At 49.8% G+C, this 20,430-nt stretch overlaps 1 protein-coding gene across 2 annotated transcripts in view; it reads left to right on the top strand.

Annotated features, from left to right (window-relative positions):
- The first annotated feature begins 8,065 nt into the window (after window positions 1-8,065).
- Window positions 8,066-20,430, top strand: part of RAB37 (RAB37, member RAS oncogene family) — a 44,377-nt gene continuing 32,012 nt past the window's right edge. Inside the window, exon 1 of one of the 2 annotated variants that reach the window (XM_081115571.1) lies at window positions 8,066-8,496. In XM_081115571.1, coding sequence (XP_080971697.1) covers window positions 8,425-8,496 — 72 coding nt within the window. In that variant the 5' untranslated portion in view covers window positions 8,066-8,424. The remainder of the gene's footprint in view (window positions 8,497-20,430) is intronic. The other variant, XM_081115573.1, reaches the window with a different exon arrangement.

Genomic DNA, 20,430 nt, shown 5'->3' with positions numbered 1-20,430 from the left:
CGGAAGCAGCTGGAGGCTCCCCGTGGTCATTGGTCAGGAGGTTGCAAGTTAATGAGTCCCTTGCTCCCCTAAATCTAAGGTGCATTATATACCATAGGAATATTATTCACTGCTATAAAGAAACGAGCTGTAGCCCCATGGACGGCACAGGCACCCTTCCTTTTTATCCCTGCCTTTCACCAATTCAAAACCAGCGTCCGTCCGTGAACAGCAGTGCCTCTGTGGGAGTGGCGGAATCAGCACCGTACTCCAGGGGACCCAGGAGGAGGCCCCCCCACCCGTGCTCGGGGTAACAGGCAGACAGGCCTCGGTATGGCCTGCAGGACAGCGGGTGCAGTGAACCGGCCCCAGCCCTACTCGGCGACAGCAGCAGCTGAGGTCCTGGACGGTACTGACTTGGGCAGACACCCTCCAAGGAGGCAGCCTTTGTACAAGTCCAGGCTTCTCAAGAAGGGGTCCCAGGCCTCCACTGGAGAAATACATGCGTGAGTGTGGACCCCTGGAGAGGGTAAGTGGAACTCAGCCGCCCCCCTCCCCCCTCCGGTGGCACAGAGTAGGGCTGACCTAGCCAGGGGCAGCCTCCCTTGCGGAGGGGGGAGTGGTGGGGGAGTGCCCAGCTGCGCCAACACAGCTGGAGAAACCTGTTTTCCTTCCGTAGTGACCAGAACACTGAGGCAGGACCTCCATGCCTGGGGCAGGGAGGAGACTAGGAAAGGGGCAGGTCAGATTATCAAAGGGCCTTAAAGGAGTTGCCTTCGGGACTCCGGCAGGAAGCTCGGCCACTAGATGGTTAACTCCTTGAGAGCAATAGGCACGTTGGCTCCTTTGTCGCCTTCCTCAAAACACCCAGAACAGCGCCTATGCTCCGGATAAAAAATAATGAAATAAAGACGCAATGACAAAGCGCAGGAAGCAGGCACTCCTGATAAGAGTCGAGGTCCACCCTGGATCCCGAGCTCGGCTGGCTCGGGCTGTAGGGAAGGCTTCTGGGGCAGTTTCATTTGTCACAAAAGCACTGGCTTTCGTTGTCTCTCTCCTCCCCAGGGATGCTTTCAGCCTCCCGAGACGCAGTCATCAATCAACATCTGCTCTCCACAGCCTGCCCCGCGCCAGACACAACAGGATGTGCCTTAGTGGCCTCTCAATTTAGTTTATGTTTCGGGTAGAAGCCCGACAAGAAAGATCTCCCCCAGCCATGGACTCCTGCCTTGGCTTCTTTTTGGAAAAACAACTCTCACTTCAAAAAAAACAAATGTATTTGAGGATCATTTTCTTGGAGGTAAAAGGATACTAAGAAATTAGCTGGTCCACGGAAAATGGTCATGAGGAAAAAAGGGGACAATTTGTATAAGAAGATACCCATTTCAGTAGTAAAATATACATTCCGAATAAAAACAAGTATTGTTACCAGAACATTAGCAGTAAGGTAAAGAGTTTGTGGTGATTTTTATTTTTCAATCTTCTGGATCTTGCAAAATTTCTATAGTGAATTCGTGTTACACTTAAACCAAGAAACAAAATTTATGAGGTGTAAAGGGAGAGACACCAATACAGTAAGAGTAGAGAGCTACAATGCCCCACTTTTAGCAATGGATAGGTCATCCAGACAGAAAATCAACCAGTGAGCGGTGGACTTGATTTCTGGAGCAGAGGACCTAACAGACATAGAACATTCTAGCCAACAGGAGCCGACACAGTCCCCTCAAGGGCACAGAGCAGCCTCTGTAGATTATATGTTAGGCAGGTCCTCAGGCAACCCCTGCCTCCATTAAGACAGCTTCCGAATTAAATTCATTCAAACAAGAGATTGTGTCTGAAAAGAATGGTGTTAAATATTTTATAGAAAAAGCATATACAACCCCTAAGTAAACGGTGAATAATAAAACGCGCACCCGTGTGCACCCCCGCCGGGCCTAAGAGCTTCCTTTAGACACGGCTGTGGGGTGCTGAGCTGCTGACACTCACCTGACTCACACATCCCTGTCCTGTGTCACTCTCTCCGCCTGTGCCTGATTTTTAGACCTTCCATCTGTTTCCAATTCTAAAATACAAGGTGTAAAGAAATACTCTCTTAATTAAAAACTTTCCGCGTTGAACCTTGAACACGAAGGTCACCCTTCCCTCCCTCCCTTTCGCCTATAATTCCTCTCCACCCAACCCCGCCCCCGCGCTCTCCTCTCATTCTGCGGCACCACCATCCCCCTTCTCCTTGAGTTCTACCCCTCTATCGCCCATCTCCTTCCCTTCCCGGGATCAAGGCTACAAGAGAGGCACCTAGAGCACAAAATTTAAGGCACGACTGACCCTCCGAGCGACTGTCCCCAGGCACTTCTCCTGCTCACCCTGTTCGCTCCCTCTATATTTATATATCCAGACCAGTATTTTGCTCCCACCCTTCCCCACTCTTTTGCTGTTTTGACCACCTGGTAGAGTGTTTACTCTTTACACACATAGCAATTATATTATTTAGAACACCCATTCAGCTATTGCATTAAAAACCATGATGACAAGGCAGAAATGCATTTATCTTTGCTCTAGCATCCAAGGCTGAGCAGTCCAAGGCTGATGTGGCAGCTCCACAGGCCTCAGGTTCCTTGTAGCCTGTAGCTCTACAATCCTCAGCGCCTGGCTTCCGTCTCAAGACCGAAGATGGCTGCTCCAGCTTCCACCACCCCCTTCACACTCCAGTAAGAGAAAATGAAGAAGGGAAGGGGAGGGATTGCTCCTTTCTTCTTAAGGGCATGATTCAGAAGTTGTAGGCATGGCTTCTGTTCACACATCCCCTTGGCCAGAACTTAGGTAGGTTCTGCAAGGGAGAACCTTACCTAGCTGCAAGGGAGGCTGGTAATTGGGGTCTTTAACTTCCCAGCCACACCCCCAGCTAAAACTTCTGTTACTGTAAAACAAAAAACAGATATTTGGGCATTGATTAGCAGTCTTTTCCACATTTGCATTCTACTGAGAAATAGTATATTTTCTTCTTCAAGATAGTATGGAGAGAGACACAATAGCTGCTCTTCTATTTTTGCCAAGGTGATAGCTTTTGCTTTGGATCTACAGGTGCTCATTATATTTTAATGGATGGATGAATTAATGAATGAAAGTGAACCATTCATGCACAAATGATGAGTGAGTCAGAATTCAATTATTTTGATTATCCCAATTCTGTGCAGCCTGAGGTTCCATTTAAAGAAGAATTAGGTTAATAGATGAATAAATGATTAGACATCCCTGCATTATCAGTGCTTGGGATGAGAAATTTAATTCTCCAAGTCCCAGTTTTGCTGCTCAGTTGTGTGCCTTGAGGAAAAAAACACAAAGATATCATGAGGGAGTCCAGAGTACCTTCTGCCTCTTCTGGAAAATACCTGAAATGAAATCCACCGATTCCTGCAAGCAGGTGGCTGGCTGGATAAAAGGGCCTGCTGAGAGAGGGTCATGGCCAAGGGGATGTGATTTCAGCAAAAAGAGGCTCTTGAAAATATGATGCCGCTCACACAGAGATACATACACACACGCATGTGCACACGCCTGTTGCTGACTATGGTAAAATAATTTTTTAATACTCACAGTCAAGTATAAAGCCTAAAGAACAAAAGCCTTCCCAAAAGATGATCTGTGTGCTTAAAATCATAGTAAGATGTAAATGATAGCTCTCTTCTCTTCCTAAAAGAATATATCGTATGTGGAAAGGGGGCTAAGCAACACAAGAAAGAACACAGAGCAGGAAAGGTGGCTGAGAGAAGAGCAGATAAACTTGGCTGGCAAAGAAGCCCATCTCCCTGGGACTGCTGAACTTGGCGGTTCCCCAATAGCACAGCTGCCAGCTTCTGAGACCCTACTGGGGACAAATGTCCACAAGGAGGAGTCAGTGAGCCTCAAAGAGCTTTGAGCTCAGTAGAGGAGCCAGCCCGGATGCTCAGTTGGTCCCTGGTCAGCAGCTGCTGGCCTGGGTGTGACCCAGGAGACAGACCAATACTGATGACCATCAGAAGTGCCCCAGGTTCATGGAGTCCGAGCCCTGGGGGGCTGTCACACTCACTGCCCCTGGCTCCAGGTAAGAGAAGCAGGGGCGCATTGCCCCGTGCTGTGTGGCATTGACACGTATACACCAGGAAGGCAGGTGTTGAGCAGATAGCTGTGTGATACCACCAGGCACTTCTATCCCCTGGAGAGGGACACCCCTCAGCGTCTCATCCCCCAGACCGTGACTGACAGGAAAACTTGGAACGGAGAGCTGAGAAAGTCCTGCATCCAGGGAGTTCTTCCAGCTATGGAGCTAAACACACCGAATAAATCTCCACAGTCCTTCCTGAACCATTTCATCAACTTTTTTTTTTTTTTAATATGTCTTTACTGATTTCAAAGAGAGGAAGGGAGAGGGAGAGAGAGAGAGAAACATCAATGATGAGAGAGTCATGGATCGGCTGCCTCCTGCACGCAGCCGACTGGGGACCGAGCCCGAAACCCGGGCATGTGCCCTGACCGGGAATCGAACCGCGATCCCCTGGATGCTGGGTCGATGCTCAGCCGCTGAGCCACGCCGGCCGGGCTCATCAACCTTTCCCTGGCTGATGGTCCTACGCAAGCGAGGCAGCTGCAGGATGTGAAAAGCATATAAGCTTCAGGCCGCAAGGCCGGGAACTGAGTCTCAGCTCTGCCTGGCGCCTGCGGGAATTCGGGGATCAGCTCCACGGCCCGGATCAGCTGTGCGGAGGAAAGAGCGGCCTCCCCGAGGACCCCACGGGGCTGGGCTGGCTTCAACAGGTAGCACGGGCAAGGGAGCCTGGCGCGGCGCTCCTCAGCAAGGCCCATTTGCGCCCTGTCCACCCTTGTGTCCCCCAGAAAGCACCCAATAAAGACACTAAGACAGGGCAACAGAAGGCTGGTATTAGTGAGAATCTCCCTTGTCGGAGGCTGTTTGTCAACTGTCAAAAACGTGACTCCTTGGGGTGCTGGTACAGGGGCACACACCATTTGAGGGCCTTTCTCAGGAAGGAAGAGCCGGCGCTGGGAGGCCCCTTCCTGCGCGAAGCCCTCCCTGACCCCCACCTTCCTCCTCACCCCCAGGCAGAGCGACTTGGCCGCCGGTAGGGACTCGCAGCACACTGTCCACACCGTTAACAACAGCTCCCCGGATTGAGCACGCAGTGCACGCCCGGCATTGGGGTGCACACGCCCAGGCTTAGCTTATTTAACCCTCGCAACAGCCCCATGAAACAGGAAAGCGAAGGTTCTCAAAGTTAAATCCAGACCAAGTCACACGGATAAAAATGGCAGAGCTCGGGCTCCTGTCTGATGCGATGGTGCCTTTTAACCACCTCGCTATACTGGCTCCCTCCCGTCCCATCAAGGCCCTTGTCACAAGGTGTGGCATTTCCACGTTAGTCACACCTAGTAGACAGTCAGCTCTTCAGAGGTGGCGGCCGTGGCTCTTTTATCTATTTCTCTCCAGCGCCTAGCACAGTGCCTGGGTAAGAATGAGTGAGAGTGAATGAAAATGAATGAACGAATGAATGATCTTCTCCAAAGTCCCAAGGAAAGTGCCAGAACGTTGCTCCTTCCAGGTCAATGACTCAACATCCGCCTCCATCCAAGCGGTGGGGTGGGGGTGGGGGTGACAGGTGGCTGCATGGACAGGCTGCTCCTTCCCTACTGTGTACTTCTCACCCCCGCCAGGAGCCCAGAGCCTGGCCAGGGGAGCCTTGCCAAGCCCTTCACTAGAGGAGAGATGTTGCTGGGTCTTTAACGCCAGAAAGGCCATCCCATCTCCCCAACTCACGACTTTTTGCAGCATCAAATCTTCAGAGTTTATTCTGGTTACTTCCTTTAAATCCATTGCCTTAGCAGTTCTCTTGTTTCGCAGTTGGTGCTATGATCTATAGATAACTTCCTTAGGGACCCAAAATGAAACTGCCACTTAATTCCCACATGAGGTTCAACACAAAATTTCAGAATAAAAATAGTATATTGGTTAAGAGTGAAATCTGAAGTCAAATATTCCTGGGTTCAAATCCCAACTAGCTATGTAAGCTTTTTTAAACACTTGAAGCCTCAGTTTCCACTTCTGTAAAATGGACACAGTAATAACTACCTCATAGGATCATTGGTCAGATTAATGAGATCATGTATAAAACATTTAGCACGGTAATCTGGCACATAGTATATGCTCAGTAAATGTTAATTTTTAAGAGTGAGGTCTAAGGACACCTAAAGGAATTACATAGGTGTTGATACTCCCAGAATAAAGTTCAGATTACTCTCTCTAGGATTTCTTCAGATTACCAGCAAACTCCCTGACCACTCACCCATAGGTTTCACCTGCTACAGTCCTGCCCATACACGGAGATCTCAGCCAGCCTTTCTAACGCCTCATTCTTAAATGTGAAGGCAGACAAGAACCCCTAGGCAATTTTTAAAAATCTGCAACAAGAAAGAGAAAAACAGAATAAATAGCAAGAGTTAAATCAAGAGAATTTTCCGGGGAAGAAAGGAGACACGCATCTTCAAACTAAAAAGTCCTACCGAGTACCCAGCACAATAGATGCAAAAAGCTCTACAATCAAATAACTTCATGTGAAAGTTCAGAAAACCGTGGATCAAGATAACATCCTAAAACTGCCAAAGAAAAATAAATAATCGAGCAGGCCATTCCCAAGGCCGAGGACTTAATCCGGCAACAGCCTTCCGGTCAGCAGCACCTGGGCCTGGGCGAGCCAAGCGGCATGGCTCCTGCTAGTGTGGCAGAGGTGCCGCGGTGACGCCTCCAGGCTGGGGGGAGGCGTCCCCACCTGCAACCGCAAACCCAGCTGAAACCGAGCAAGACAAGAACAAATCCGTTTTCAGATACGCAAGGAGCCAGGAAGTTCACCTCCTGTGCCCCTTTCTTAGGAAGCTATGTGAGTACCTTCTCAAGTAACTTCCTCAAACATTTACTCATGAGAAGTAAACCAAGAAAAATAAACAAAGTTCATGAAGGAGTGAAACAAGAAAGAGGAAGGCACGAGCCATGGAAATACCAAACCCACAGAGAAGTAAAACTGAAAGTAAAGGACAGGGTTACAGCCACGCAGAGGCTCAGAAAAAAGTAAGTCAGACTGGAGCAGGACAATGAAGTCCTATGGCACAGTAGTCTATGAGCTAGTCTAGAAAAGAAATGTTTTCATGTAACTCTCTCGTTTACTCTCCACAAAAAACCAGTGAGATAGGGACACACTGCTCCTCCTATTTTACAGATGAGTAAGGACTTTCAGAGCATGACGATTTTAGCCAAAAAAGAATTGAACCCAGGAGGGAAATGCACCCTTTAAAATCCAGGCCTGGCCCTTTCTCTCCCTATTAATATTGACTCCAAATGTCACCATGTGAGGACGACCTCAGAAGCCACAGTCTCCGTGATCAGCCCTATGCTTTTCTAGTCCAGGTGTGATGCAACTCTGCAAATCAGTGGTCCCAGCAGCAGGACCCTCCTGGTGTTTAGGGGATGTAGCCAGAGCTCCCCACCCCCTTGCCCAGAGAGCACAACAACTAACAGGTTTTTTTAGTTTCTAATCCATGTCAGACACTGTTCTAGGCTTTTTACGTGAATTAACTCATTGAGTCCCCAAAACATCACCAGGAGGTAGGTACTATTATTATCCCCATTTTGTGGACACTTGGGGGAGGTTAAGTAACTTGCCCAAGGTTACACAGCTAATCATTTTCAGAGGCAAGATTTGAACTCTGTAGCCTGTCCTCTTAACCAACATCATTCTGCCTCTCCCAAGCCAGTTGTTCTTAACTTTTGGGGGGTCCTGTGCATCCCAAGAGTGTAATTTAAGCCCTGGACCCTCTCCCTAGGAAAATGCAGTTAAGCAGAATTTTGCAAAATATTTCAGAGACTTCAGGGACACCCGAAAGCCCACCATCTATCAATCTCAGGCTTCAAGCTGCTATTTGTCTCCTGCATACTGGAGGGAACCGTCCAGGGAGAAAAAGAGAAACGTTGCCAGCGCCGCAGGACTTCGTGTCTGCAAAGGCGGGAGGAGCGGGAGGAGGGCTGAGCTGCGGGGCGTGACCCGGACACTCTTTCAGCTGAGAATCAGGAGCCGTGAGCTCCCGGACCGCAGCGCCCGGAGAGCGCAGCCGGTGGCCGAGCCCCGGAGACCCACAGCTGAGCGCGGCGCGCGCGGGCCACGGGCTCCACCGACAGCGCGCGTCCCTCCCGGCCTCCCGGAGTCACGAGGCAGCGCGCGGGGCGCAGAGCGGGCCTCGGAACTCGGGTCCGGGGCGCGGGGCGCTGTCCCTGGTGCTGAAGCGCCGCCGCGGGAGCTGTCCGGTGCTGAACGCGCTGCGGCCCCGCCGCGCCCAGCGGGGCCGGGACCGCGATCCCCGGGGCTCTGACGCAGAAGCCGGGAGAGCGGCAGAGGCGGGCGCGGGCCGGGCATGGACCTGCAGAGATTCGACTCCTACCAGGGTGGAGCTCGCCCTGATTTCGACGAGCACGTCCTGCACAAGGTAAGCCTCCCACCCGGTCCCCCGCGCCCCCCTCCCAACGCTGGGAGAGGGCGCCCTCACCAGGGCTTCTCTCGGTCCCCCTGACTTGCCTTTGGGACTTAAAAAGACCGTCGCCCCTCTCTGTGAGCCTGGGGGACCCTTTCCGGTTGATCCTGTTTACTGCTCAAAACAGAATGCGTGCGCTCCGGGGGAGGGGCGGCCGCCAGAGGCTCCCATGGTCAGGAGCTCCGTTCGTTCATCTAAATCACCCGTGACCTTGTCTCATCCGCTCCCACCTGCCTCTCATCCAGCTGAACTCCTGCGTAACCCTCGTGGGAGGCTGTCTGTCCTCCCACCCAAGCCCCAGCCCTGTTAGGGCCAATAGCCTGGTCAGAGCCCTGAACTGCTGGCCAACTTGGCTAAATTTAGACACAGAAATGATCTACAGCAGGAAAAAAAAAAAAAAAAGAAAGAAAGAAAAAACGCTGTTGTTTTTAAAGCAGACTTCCTCGTGACTCCAGAAGCCTGCCCTCCAGCCTTGACCCGCTCACAGCCTCCTGAAAGCGCCGGCTTTTCCGAAGTCCCCATTCACCCGCCGCTCCCTCACTCCCGTTTCTTATGCAACTCAGGCCTCAGAAGTGCAGGTGCGGAAAGCGGCGGCCTCGCTCCAGGCAGCACTTTTAAATCCAAAATCTACTGCTTTGAAACAATCAGAACCTCATATTTGCCGTAAGAAGTCACTATGGCTCCTCACCCCTTTCTCTGCCTCTTTATTCAGCCCTTGTATTTTCTACTTTGCTAATATCAGCTTATTTGCTAGATCCCTGAGAGCTGTGCATTGTCCTATACTTGGAGTTGTTCTTTTAAAATATGTCTTTATTGACTTCAGAGAGAGGAAGGGAGAGGGAGAGAGAGAGAGAAACATCAATAATGAGTCACTGATCAGCTGCCTCCTGCACGCCCCCAGCTGGGGATCGAGCCTGCAACCCGGGCATGTGCCCTGACCGGGAATCTAACTGGGATCTCCTGGATCTTAGGTCAATGCTCAACTGCTGAGCCACACCAGTGGGGCCCTGGAGATTTTTTAAATCAATATATCCTTCTGAAAATTCCATGAATCCAAGCTTTGAAATAATACGATTCACCCTCTTCCCTTGCAACAGTTCACATTTGAGGAAACTGGAGTCCAGAGAGGCGAGGTGACTTGTCCAAGAAAACAAGGTAGAAAATGGCAGAGTTGGTTCTAAAAGCCAGGAGTTATGACTCCATGTCTAATGTTCTTTTCTCTATACAAGTGTGGCCCACAGACCACAGCATTGACACTACCTAGGAGCTTGTTAGATGGGCAAAATCTCAGTCTCCACCCCAGACCTGCTGCATCTGAATCTGTAATTTAACAAGATCCCTAGGAAATAAATATGCTCATTAAAGTTTCAGATGTGCAGCCCTGTGTCACGCTGGCTATTTCTGACACAAGTAAAGGAAAATCAGCTATTGGAGGAAGCAGGTCTGTAGATCTGAACAGCCCATGTGACTTCTCCCTCCAGGTCCCTGAACCCCTGGAATATAGAAGAGGAGACTTTATAAGAACTGCCCCAGTCTGACAGTTTTAAAACTTTAGTTTTAAATAATTTACAGTTTGAAATAAACTATTATCAACTCTGTGGTTTTTGAGGTTGTGGGTCTAGCCTTGATAGAAAGTGTATACAAGCAAAGGAACATAATTACAAATCAATTACCAAAGCATCCTGGTGACTAGATATATGGGTCCAAATCTAAACCATCTTATAAGGGTAGAAATATTCCTTTTGAAAGATTAAGATTTGGAGGTCAAAGTTTTCCAGTTATTGAGAAAGTGTGTGGTTTTCTCACCTCAGTTACACATGAAATGTAGGATGTAGCCCATGAGAACTTTCACTTCCTCTGGGTTTATTGATCAATAAACTGGGAAAGATTCTGTTCCTACAAGCTCCACTATACTTGAAGACAAGCGTCTACCTACTGCTAATAAATGCCCGGCCTTTCCAGCTTGGTTGTGAGCATCTCGAAAGCAGAACCTGGCTCTAAACCTTTGGTGGCGTCCAACAGAGTGACACATGTGTGCAGAAAGTTTTCCTTTCCATTATAATGCTGGTTACCGCCTCCTAATCTTATTTCATTGTTGTGCATGACTTTTTATTGTGATCCACTTAAAATCTGTCTGTAAATGGGCAGGGTATCAACATATTTGTCTTATTTTTCAAGCTTGCTCTATAGTAGAGTCCAAGGAATTCCTACTGATTCATTTGAACACACTGGCCCTGGGATGCAGGCTCCCCTCCAACATTAGTTGCTAGGAGGAAGCACTTTTAAATAAATTTTAATGGACATGTAGCAGACACAAGAAAAGCTCAAATCATACATGTACACCCTGAGGGACTGTCACAAGGGGAGCACCTCTGTGCAACCACTACCAAGATAAAGAGATGGGGCCTCGCCAGCTTCCCAGAACCGCCCCCACATGCCCCCTTCCACATACTCCCCTTCTTCCTCCCCAGACGTTACCATCGGGGGAAGGAAGAATCATTTCATGTTTTGACAGAGCAGCCAGATTTTATGCCAGACAGTCCTAGAAACTTGCCAGAAGAGAAATTATATAAGGTGGAAAGAAACCCTGGGTTTGGAATCGTACAGACTTTATTTATCTACAGATAGGCATAATAATGCCTGGCTGATTGTTGCTTGAGTGAAGACGTTAGATAATATAATATTATTGGTTGGTTGGTTTCTCTGGTGTATAGGATGCGTTCCCATGGTTGGTATTAGGGCACACGCCCCAGGCTCCGGAGCAGTTTCAATACGTATCACATTGGGTCTCACCTAAAATGATGAAGTTTTTGCCCAGCCGGTGTGGCTCAGCGGTTGAACATTGACTCATGAACCAAGCGGTCACCAGTTCAATTCTGGGTCAGGACATATGCCCGGTTACAGGTCCGATCCCCAGTAGGGGGCGTGCAGGAGGCAGCCGATTGATGCTTCTCTCTCTCTCATTGATGTTTCTATCTCTTTCTCCCTCTTCCTTCCTTTCTCTGAAATTAATAAAAACATATTTTAAAATGATGAAGCTTTATGAGAAAGAGCAGCAGCTCCATAAACAGAAACATATGCTCATACACACACGCACGCACACATTTCACAGGCACGGCCCCATAAGATTAAGTTCACACACCCAATTATAGGAAAATCATGACTTCTGTGGGAACATCCCAACCCTAATTTCACAAGTTGAATTTTATTTTCTGGGAAATACGGGAGGTGAGGTGTGGGATGCAATGAAACCTCTCGTTAAAATTCATTTATATGAAAAACATATACGAAATATCAGCAGCCTTGGATGGCACTTGCACTTTAGCTAGTCCCGAGAGTTGGAAACCGACTCAAATAAGCCAGAGTTACTCCTAGAATATTCCTGGAGTGTGGGCTGAAAGCTGGGAACTGCTTGGAAACACTGAGTTCACCCATCACATGCCCAGAGTTTTTAAATAGAGTTGCTGTTGTGCTCACAAATCTGAATATTTTATGCAACTAAATAATTTAAAACAGACAAACAACTTTGCTGCTCTCTTCTTCGGAGATGCCCCAGCCCTCTCTTGCTACCTGTATAGTCTTGAGAGCCATCAGGGGCAATGATGTGAGTTAGAGTCTCAGAAACAACCCAAGGGTTGGGCTCTTGCTGTGCCAGGGCCTGACTGGGCTCTGGGAACATGAAGCACAGACAGGGGGCAGTTTTTAACCTAGGAATAAATGGTCACTCTGACCCCAGATACTAGTGAGCCAGGACAAAGGGGCTTCAGCTCAAGAGCTCAACCTCACTATCACCGGCGCTCTGATGAACACCCACATGCCAATCCTGTTCCAAGAGGGGCAAACAATTGCTGAGTTAAAATCAGTCACCTCTGCAGCATCTCAGAGACACCACCACCCGGGGGGCAGGGAGATGTGGGCTGTCCATCATTCATCAGGGCTTGGCTCCTGTTGGAAAAAATGGAATGACTGAGGAGATGAGCCCCAAAGGTCCCTGTCCCGCAAGGGTTTCCATCCCCTCTGCCTCTGCTCTAACACGTCTTCTCGTGAGCGGGAAAGGCAAGCGGGGCATCTCTACTTGTCCCCCCCCTCTTGCGCTTGTCCTTTGCTTCCCTCATCGTGGGATTTCTGCCTCCCTCGCGGGTCCACGTGCCTCATCCGGCCCTTCAGCAAACGCGTACCGAGCACTTCCAAAGTGCAAGAAACTATGCTGAGCATTATAAAGGACACACACACCAAAAAAAAAAAAAGGCTCCCACCTTCATCATCTCGGGGCCCAAAGGACACACCCACAAATTCTTATAATACCGGGTAGCCTCAGGAGTGCCCTAAGGAAGGTGCGAGAGGATACAATGAAATAATCGGGAAAGAAATGGTCGGTCTGACCTCAGCTTAAGGCCGGACCCTTTCTCTCTCATGACCGCTGGTTAAAGGTTAATATCTAGGAGAGAGTCACACACAGCAGCCAGTCCCCTCAGCCACGGGGCTGTCACCCACTGAGCCAAGAGAAGGCTCTGGATTCAACAGTATTTTCCTCCCCACCAGAAAATTGTACAGGGGACGCAAATCAACCCAAAAGGGCTACACCCTCTGTTCTGCGGCCTTCTACCATTCTTTACCATTCAGGCACTTTCGTTGTTTGTTTTCAATTAAGCGATGCTAATGGAACACAAATTTGTGGTCAAAAAAAATCCGCAAGAAAATCCAAACCCCGTAGGTGAAAAGATTTTTACTTCAAAGCGAGTCTCTCATACCGCAATAAAGTGGTTTGTCTTTTAGAGAAAAATGCATATAACCAAAATGAGAGCAGCAGCTCCACTTCTTGCCAGGTTTCCATCCTCAGCTCAGGAACAAAAAGAAAGCCCAGAAAAGTGAGTGCTCGCTCCCTGCAGAGTGTTTCTGGGCTCAGGAGCCTGGGGGCGGCGGATGAACGGATGAAGCGGAGGTTCCAGGAGGTTCCATCACCGGCCCCTGAGGACTCGTGGGCCTGCCCGGAGCCCGGGCCCGCGGCTGGCGTGCGGAGCGGCGCTGGCCCGCCCTCCCGGACCCTCTCAGCGGTAAACGATGGTGACTCATACCAGCCTCCCAAGCCGTTTTCCAGACTCTCCAGGCTTCCCTTTCCGAGCACTGTCCCCTCTAATTTACAGTCCCTGGGACCTTTCGTGAGACTGTTGAAGCTCACTACTGTTGAAGTGCTGATGTTTCCTCTTACAAGCTGTCCTGGGGAAGGGCTCTGGCTTCCTTCATTTTCAGGGCAGGAAACCCAGCTTTACTGGAAGTAAACAGCCCGAGGTGAGCACCAGGCTGGGGAATTGTTGAACAGACTTAGAAGTGGCTCTAAATTTATCCGGGCCTGCTCCTTGTTGCCAACCTCCCCTTCTCAGGCAAGAGAAGCTGTCCCTGGAGGCTCCCTGCAAGAACCGAGAGAGCAGCTCCTCTGCTAACTGGCAGAGCACTCGGGCCATGCCCTGCACCAGCCAGGGGAGCAGCCCTGGACCATCCTCCCCGCGAAAATAAGAATGCAATTGTTGAAATAAGTAGAGCTCAAGAATTCCCCAACCTGGGGATTCCTGTTTCCCTGACCTTGAGGCCCAAGTTTGCTCCCTCCCTCTTATTTGCATTTCTGCTCAGTGGGGACAGCATTTGCCCATCCTCAGTGGGGATGTTATTTAACAGTTTCTGCTCCTGCAAATGCCACTGGTATGCTTTTAGGTGTCTTGAACCAAGCCCTGTTTAAACTCACATTTTCTCTTGCTTTCTACTCCTCTACCCCTGGCTGCCACACACACACACACACACACACACACACACACACACACGCGCGCGCGCCCTCCTCTCACGAGCAGGGCCATAGGCATAGGCAGGGCCAGTGGTGGCCGGTTTTGTCCCCCCCTTACCTTTTGTTGTTATGGGCCTTTTAAAGGCAGAGCAACCCATTCCCTTCTCCCTCTGCATTTGAATTTCACAGCCACACCCCTCTCCGGCAACTCCAGCTGAGTAAAAAGCAGATCTGCCCCGTGTCAGAGCACTAACCCCAGGGGACCGTCGGGACTGACAGCACCCTGCCCCTCTCAGCCCCTCCCAACAAACGGGGAGAAGCCCTTGCTCTCTGGGAGGGAATGAAGCTGCTGGCGCAGACTCAGCCCAGATGAGGCCGAGGCCCCTCCGGGTCCTCAGGAAGCTCCTCCCCCAGTGGGGGTAGTCAAAAACCTCCGTCTTTTTAAAATTTAAGTATAGTTGGGATATAATATCATTAGTTTCAGGTGTACAATGTAGTTGTTAGGGTATTGTGCTAAGTGAAATAAGGCCGAGAAAGACAAACCTTCGTCTTTATCCAGGTACCGCCCCCTCCTCCAGGTCCTCTTCTCAGGTTTCTTTAGGCTACAGACTGAGAGGCATTAAAATCATCTCTACCCAGGGAGACTAAGGATCGCTAATAATAAACGGTGACAACAAGCACATGGTTTGTTTGCGGAAAAATTTAGAGTTTGTAAAACTTTAATGTGCTCTATGACACTTTATACTTACCACGCTTTCCCCAGTAGATGTTATTAATTCCATATTATAAAATGGCCAGATTGGAAAAAAAACAAAGTTACTCACTCAAGGTCACAGCATGTAGGTACTGTGGGAAGTAAATAATACTGGCAGACCCTTATACGGCACTAACGTGCCAGGGACTATTCTGAGCACTTTACACCATTCAATCCTAAACAACCCTGTCTTAATCTCATTTTACAGATGAGTAGACTGAGGCACAGAGCCGTTGAGAAATTTGCCTAAGGCCACCCAGCTAATAAGAGGTAGAGCCCCGATTCAAACCCCAGCAAGCTGGAGATGCAAAGTAGAGTCAGAAGAAGACAGAGGGCTTTGCCAAGGGAGCCACAGGTTGTTATTACTTTACCCAGTATGTGGCCCCAGCTCTGTAGGATCAGAGGCCCAGATTTGCTCACTCACTCAAGAGTGGATCCATCGCTCCAGGCAGGCTCATGTTAATTAAAGTCACAAGATGAACGCATTGCCCTAGGTGCCACATTATAACCAGGGGATTGTTTTTGGTTTTTTTGTTTTTTTAATTTATCTTTATTGCTGAGAGTATTACAGGTGTCCCATTTTTTCCCCCCAATTGATCCCCTCCACTTCGCACTTCGCTCCCACCCCCTCCCCAGGCCTTCACCCTGTTATTGACTGTGTCCATGGGTTATGCATATATGCATATAACTTCTTTGGTTAATCTCTTCCCACCCTCCACCACCCCTTCCCTCTTTCCTCTGAAATATGATCGTCTGTTGCATGCATCAATGTCTCTGGATCTATTTAGTTCATCAGATTATTTTGTTAATTAGCTTCTTCTTAAAGAAGACCCTTCAATTTTTCCTGTAGTGCTGGTCTGGTGGTGATGAACTCCTTTAGCTTTTCCTTGTCTGTGAAGCTCTTTATCTCACCTTCAGTTCTAAATGATAGCTTTGCTGGGTAGAGCAATCTTGGTTGTAGTTCCACGTTTTTCATCACTTTGAATATTTCTTGCCACTCCCTTCTGACCTGCAAGGTTTCTGTTGAGAAATCAGCTGACAGTCGTATGGGTGCTCCCTTGTAGGTAACTAACTGCTTTTCTCTTGCTTCTTTTAAGATTCTCTCTTTGTCTTTAACCTATGGCATTTTAATTATAATGTGTCTTGCTGTGGGCCTCTTTGGGTTCCTCTTGTTTGGGACCCTCTGTGCTTCCTGGACTTGTAAGTCTATTTCTTTCCCCAGGTAGGGGAAGTTTTCTGTAATTATTTTTTCAAATAGGTTTTCAATTTCTTGGCCTCTTTCTTCCCCTTTTGGCACCCCAATAATATGAATGTTGGGCCTCTTGAAGCCCCAGAGGCTCTTTATACTATCTTCATATTTCTGGATTCTTTTTTCTTTTTGCTCTTCTGGTTGGGTGTTTTTTGTTTCCTCATGTTCCATATTGCTGATTTGGTTCTCAGGGTCCTCTACTCTACTGTTGATTCCCTGTAAATTATTCTTCATTTCAGTTTGTGTAGCCTTCATTTCAAATTGGTACTGGGCCCAGATAACATAGGCCCAGTCACCTGAGCTGGGCCTTCTAGGTTCTCCCCTTTGTGGGCTGTGTGCCCTGTCCTGTTGTAGTTGAGCCTTGTTTGCTGTTGGCGTCACTTCGGGGAATTGACCCCCCGGCCAATCGGCTGTGAGGACCAGCTGCAACTACAGCCAAAGAGCTGCTGTGTGGAGACACCCCTATGGAGCAGGATTTACTTCAGTGGAGCTTTGGTGGTCACCAAGTGTGCCCCTTGAGTGTGTTACTCGTGGATGTGGTAGGGTTATAATCCAGCGTGGTCAAGTCTGACCACCAGGTGCACTGTCTCTGGGGCCTCCCGGGAGGTGGAAAGTCAGCCTCTGCTAGTGCTTTGCCCAGGGCCCTGCAGCATGAGTTACACAGCAAACCATAGTTGGCTGCTACTTGTGCTGGGCTTGGAGGTGTCCAGGAGAGGCCAAGCTATGAGCCAGTGCAGGCTGCCACTAGTGCCAGGCCTGGGGCAACTTATCAAGATGTATGGGGCACAGTGAGGCCAGCTGCTGCTTGTTTGAGAGATTTTAGGAAAGTCCTAAGCGGGGCTCGAGAGGCCACTTGCACAGAAAAGCCCCTGGAAATGGCCTGGATGAGCTGCAGGTGGGGAGGGGCGGGGCCTCCGGGAATCACGGGGCGGGGCCAACGGTGAGTCAGGTGCTGGCGATTCAAACATGGCGCCTGCCTGCCGGCTGTGTGCGGGGAGGACTGTGTGCGGGGAGGACTCGCCACAGGAGCCATGGCCTCTGCCAGCCCTTCTGCCTGGGAGGAAGCCGCCCTCCAGCTCTCGCCCGGATCTCAGGCAGGTTAGTTCCTCCCCGAGTGTCCCGGGTCCCTTCAGGCTGCTGCCCGGCGCTGGGCTCAGCGGGAGCGCGTCCGAAGATGTGGGGACCCCTCTTTCCGGCCCTGGAGCCCTGGGCTGGGGGCCTGCTGTGGGGCTGGGACCCCTCCCTCCTCCGGGAAACCCCACCGCCGAGATTCCCTCCCGGGTTTACCCGCGGCACCGGGTGTGGGCCCGCGGCCGGGTCTCTGTGATTCAGCCCCGCCCCGCCCGCGGCTCCCCCTCCTGCCAGTCTCGGTGCTGCTTCAGGTCCCAGGTTTTAGGGCTTCTGTTCAGCGGATCTCAGGAGGCTCTGAGTGACGGTGGTTCTGTATTTTAGTTGTGATTCTGATGTGGTTGCGGAGGCGGTGCGAGCAGCTGTGACCTACGCTGCCATCCTGTTTCTCCTCGGGATTGTTTTTGAGGCATGAAATCCGGGGGGGGGAGGGAGAGCCCTGGCTGGTTTGGCTCAGTGGTTAGAGCATCAGCCCCGTGGACTGGAGGGTCTCGGGTTCAATTCTGGTCGAGGGCGTGTACTTGGGTTGTAGGCGCGACGCCAGCCTGGTCTGGGCGTGTGCAGGAGGCAACCAATCGACGTGTCTCTCTCACGTCGGTGTTTCTCTCTCTCGCTCCCTGCCCCTTCCATCCCTCTGAAAAGCAACGGAAAAAAATATCCTTGGGTGAGGATTTAAAAAAAAAAGACTGAATAACCAGACTTAGGCCACAAGCTGATGTCACCCTACAAAATGATTGGCCTATTGGGGCCCTGAGGCCCTTTGGGTGAGAGCAGGCTTTCCTGTACAGGAAATAGGTGACCCAGCTTTCAATCGCCCAGGAGGAAGGTCAATGTGGAGACAAGTAACAAGAACACGGGAGGTTAGGCTCAAGCTGGAATTAGGGGAAGCTCTTCTTCCTCATTTTGGGACCAGGGTGAGTTGGTGACGGTGCCTGGTTTTTTCTGTCGGGCATAAGGGCTAAGCAACCATGGCCACAGGAAGGCAGAGAGGAGTGAGGGGGGTGCCTGCCCAACAAGGCTGGCTCCTGGGTGTGGGACCTGGCAGTCACACAGGGCCCCACATCTAGAAGGGCCCGTGATTGGTTTAATACTCTGATGTCACCATTTTGAGAGTCTTAATAATTTTTGTACAAAGACGTCACGGAATTCTAGCATAGCCCGGCGACAATCTCAGCCTGGCCCAGGACAAACACCAGAGTCAATGCCAGTGGGAGACACTCATTCCCCATACAGATGCAAGACTCTGCCTCCAGCGCTGCTCGGATGCCCCTGGAATGGAGGCTGATGCAATGAATCACTGCTAATTGGGTCTTAGGAGCAGGGGAGCTGAGCAACATCATCCCCTGGGGATTTGCCTCCATCAGAACCCAACTGCAGGATCCCAGCCCCAGGGAAGCACGCCCAGATTTACGTCAGGAGCTGCCTCGGGCCGAGCTTCCTTCACGTTACCTTCACCTGCTCGCACATCTGTTCTCCTGTCTCATTGTATTTTAAGATGAAATATTTTCTCTCTCAGTTCTGCTTTCACTTGTCATGTGCTGGTGGAAAGGTTTCCACGGGAGGTCACGGGGTCTCGGGTTTTAGTCCTTCTGCTTTTGTGGCTTATTATTAATCTTGCAAAGGCGGTGTGAACTTTGAAATAAGCACATCATCTGAGCTTTGCAACTCCCGCCAGTGCTTTCAAGTGACAAACCAATCACCGGATCCTTAAATAGCACAAAGGCACAATTGGGCGTTGGGGGACTTGGGGGGGGGGGGGAGAAAAATATTAAATTAAGAAGAGCGGCATAGACTTGCCAATTTAGTACAGATGCCACAGAATGCAGACCAGCTCATCCAATGTCTTTACTGATTAACATGAAGGTGACAAGGGCTGCAATGGACCGCTAGAGCTACCCTATGCAGGCATGTTCCTCCTTAGGAAAAAAAAAAGGCAAATAGAGAGCTGTGTGGCTTCAGTGGTGTTGGTAATGTTTCATTTCTTCAGCAGGGTGGCCTGTACTTGGGTGTGTTTGTTCCACTACCCTTTATAACGTATGTATACATTATATAAACATGTAGTATGCATCAAATATTTTATAACTTATAATGAAAAATGAATAAGCTAATAAATGATAGGATTGGGGCCATCTAGATTGGTGGCACAGAAGGTAGGAAAGTGACACGGGGGATGTGGGAGGCTTCGGAAACTCCCCGGCATGGAACTTTCACTCTGGGACCTGTAGTGAACACAAGAGGAGACTCCCCTCTGATAATAGTAGATTGCCTACCGCACGAGGCTTCAGAAGGTCTCTTCTCTATTTCTGACCCTTAGGAACAGAGTCTTACCCATTCCTTAACTCTGAACCCATCCTCAGAGTTTCCTTCAGCAAAACCAATGGGTCAGTCACCCTTCCTTGATGCAAGAACCCCACCCCCTGGCGACAGGCACTTGTGAGTCTGAGATCACTTTGGGGAAGGGCTTGGGCTGGGCGGGGGAATCTGAGGAACTGAAAGGGCCCTTTGCTCAGCTTGTGTTGGGGCACCGGGCCCTCATGACTGACAACCTAAGTCAGTGTCCAGACACGTGCGATCACTAGAGGCCATTAAGGGGATGCTAGACTACAACAGCTGAGGTAGTAGAGGGAATCTATGTCCAGAGAACAGTGTAAACAAGACCAATGGCTACCAACCCTCAGTCCATATGTGAGTGCCAGCCCTGGACAAAGTATCTATCCACTAGTAGAAGATTATGTACAGACCACATAAACCCACATTGGCATAAAGATACCAACTCTCTCTTCTTGGGAAACACACTATTGTTCTGACTTGAGGTCTTCAAATGTCCTTTCTTTTATGAAATTATGGTCATAACAGATGGTTTAGGAGAAACTTTCTTAACCAATCCCTCCCTTAACCAAATTACTAGATCAACCAACACCCTTTAGTCTCTTGGTGAAACATACTGACTTTATCCCTGTGGCCAACGGGTAGGTTCTTCTG

This window comes from Miniopterus schreibersii (assembly GCF_964146895.1).
Source record: "Miniopterus schreibersii genome assembly, chromosome: 16".
Classification (NCBI taxonomy): Eukaryota; Metazoa; Chordata; class Mammalia; order Chiroptera; family Miniopteridae; genus Miniopterus; species Miniopterus schreibersii.
This window is presented reverse-complemented; position numbering and strand designations above follow the sequence as displayed.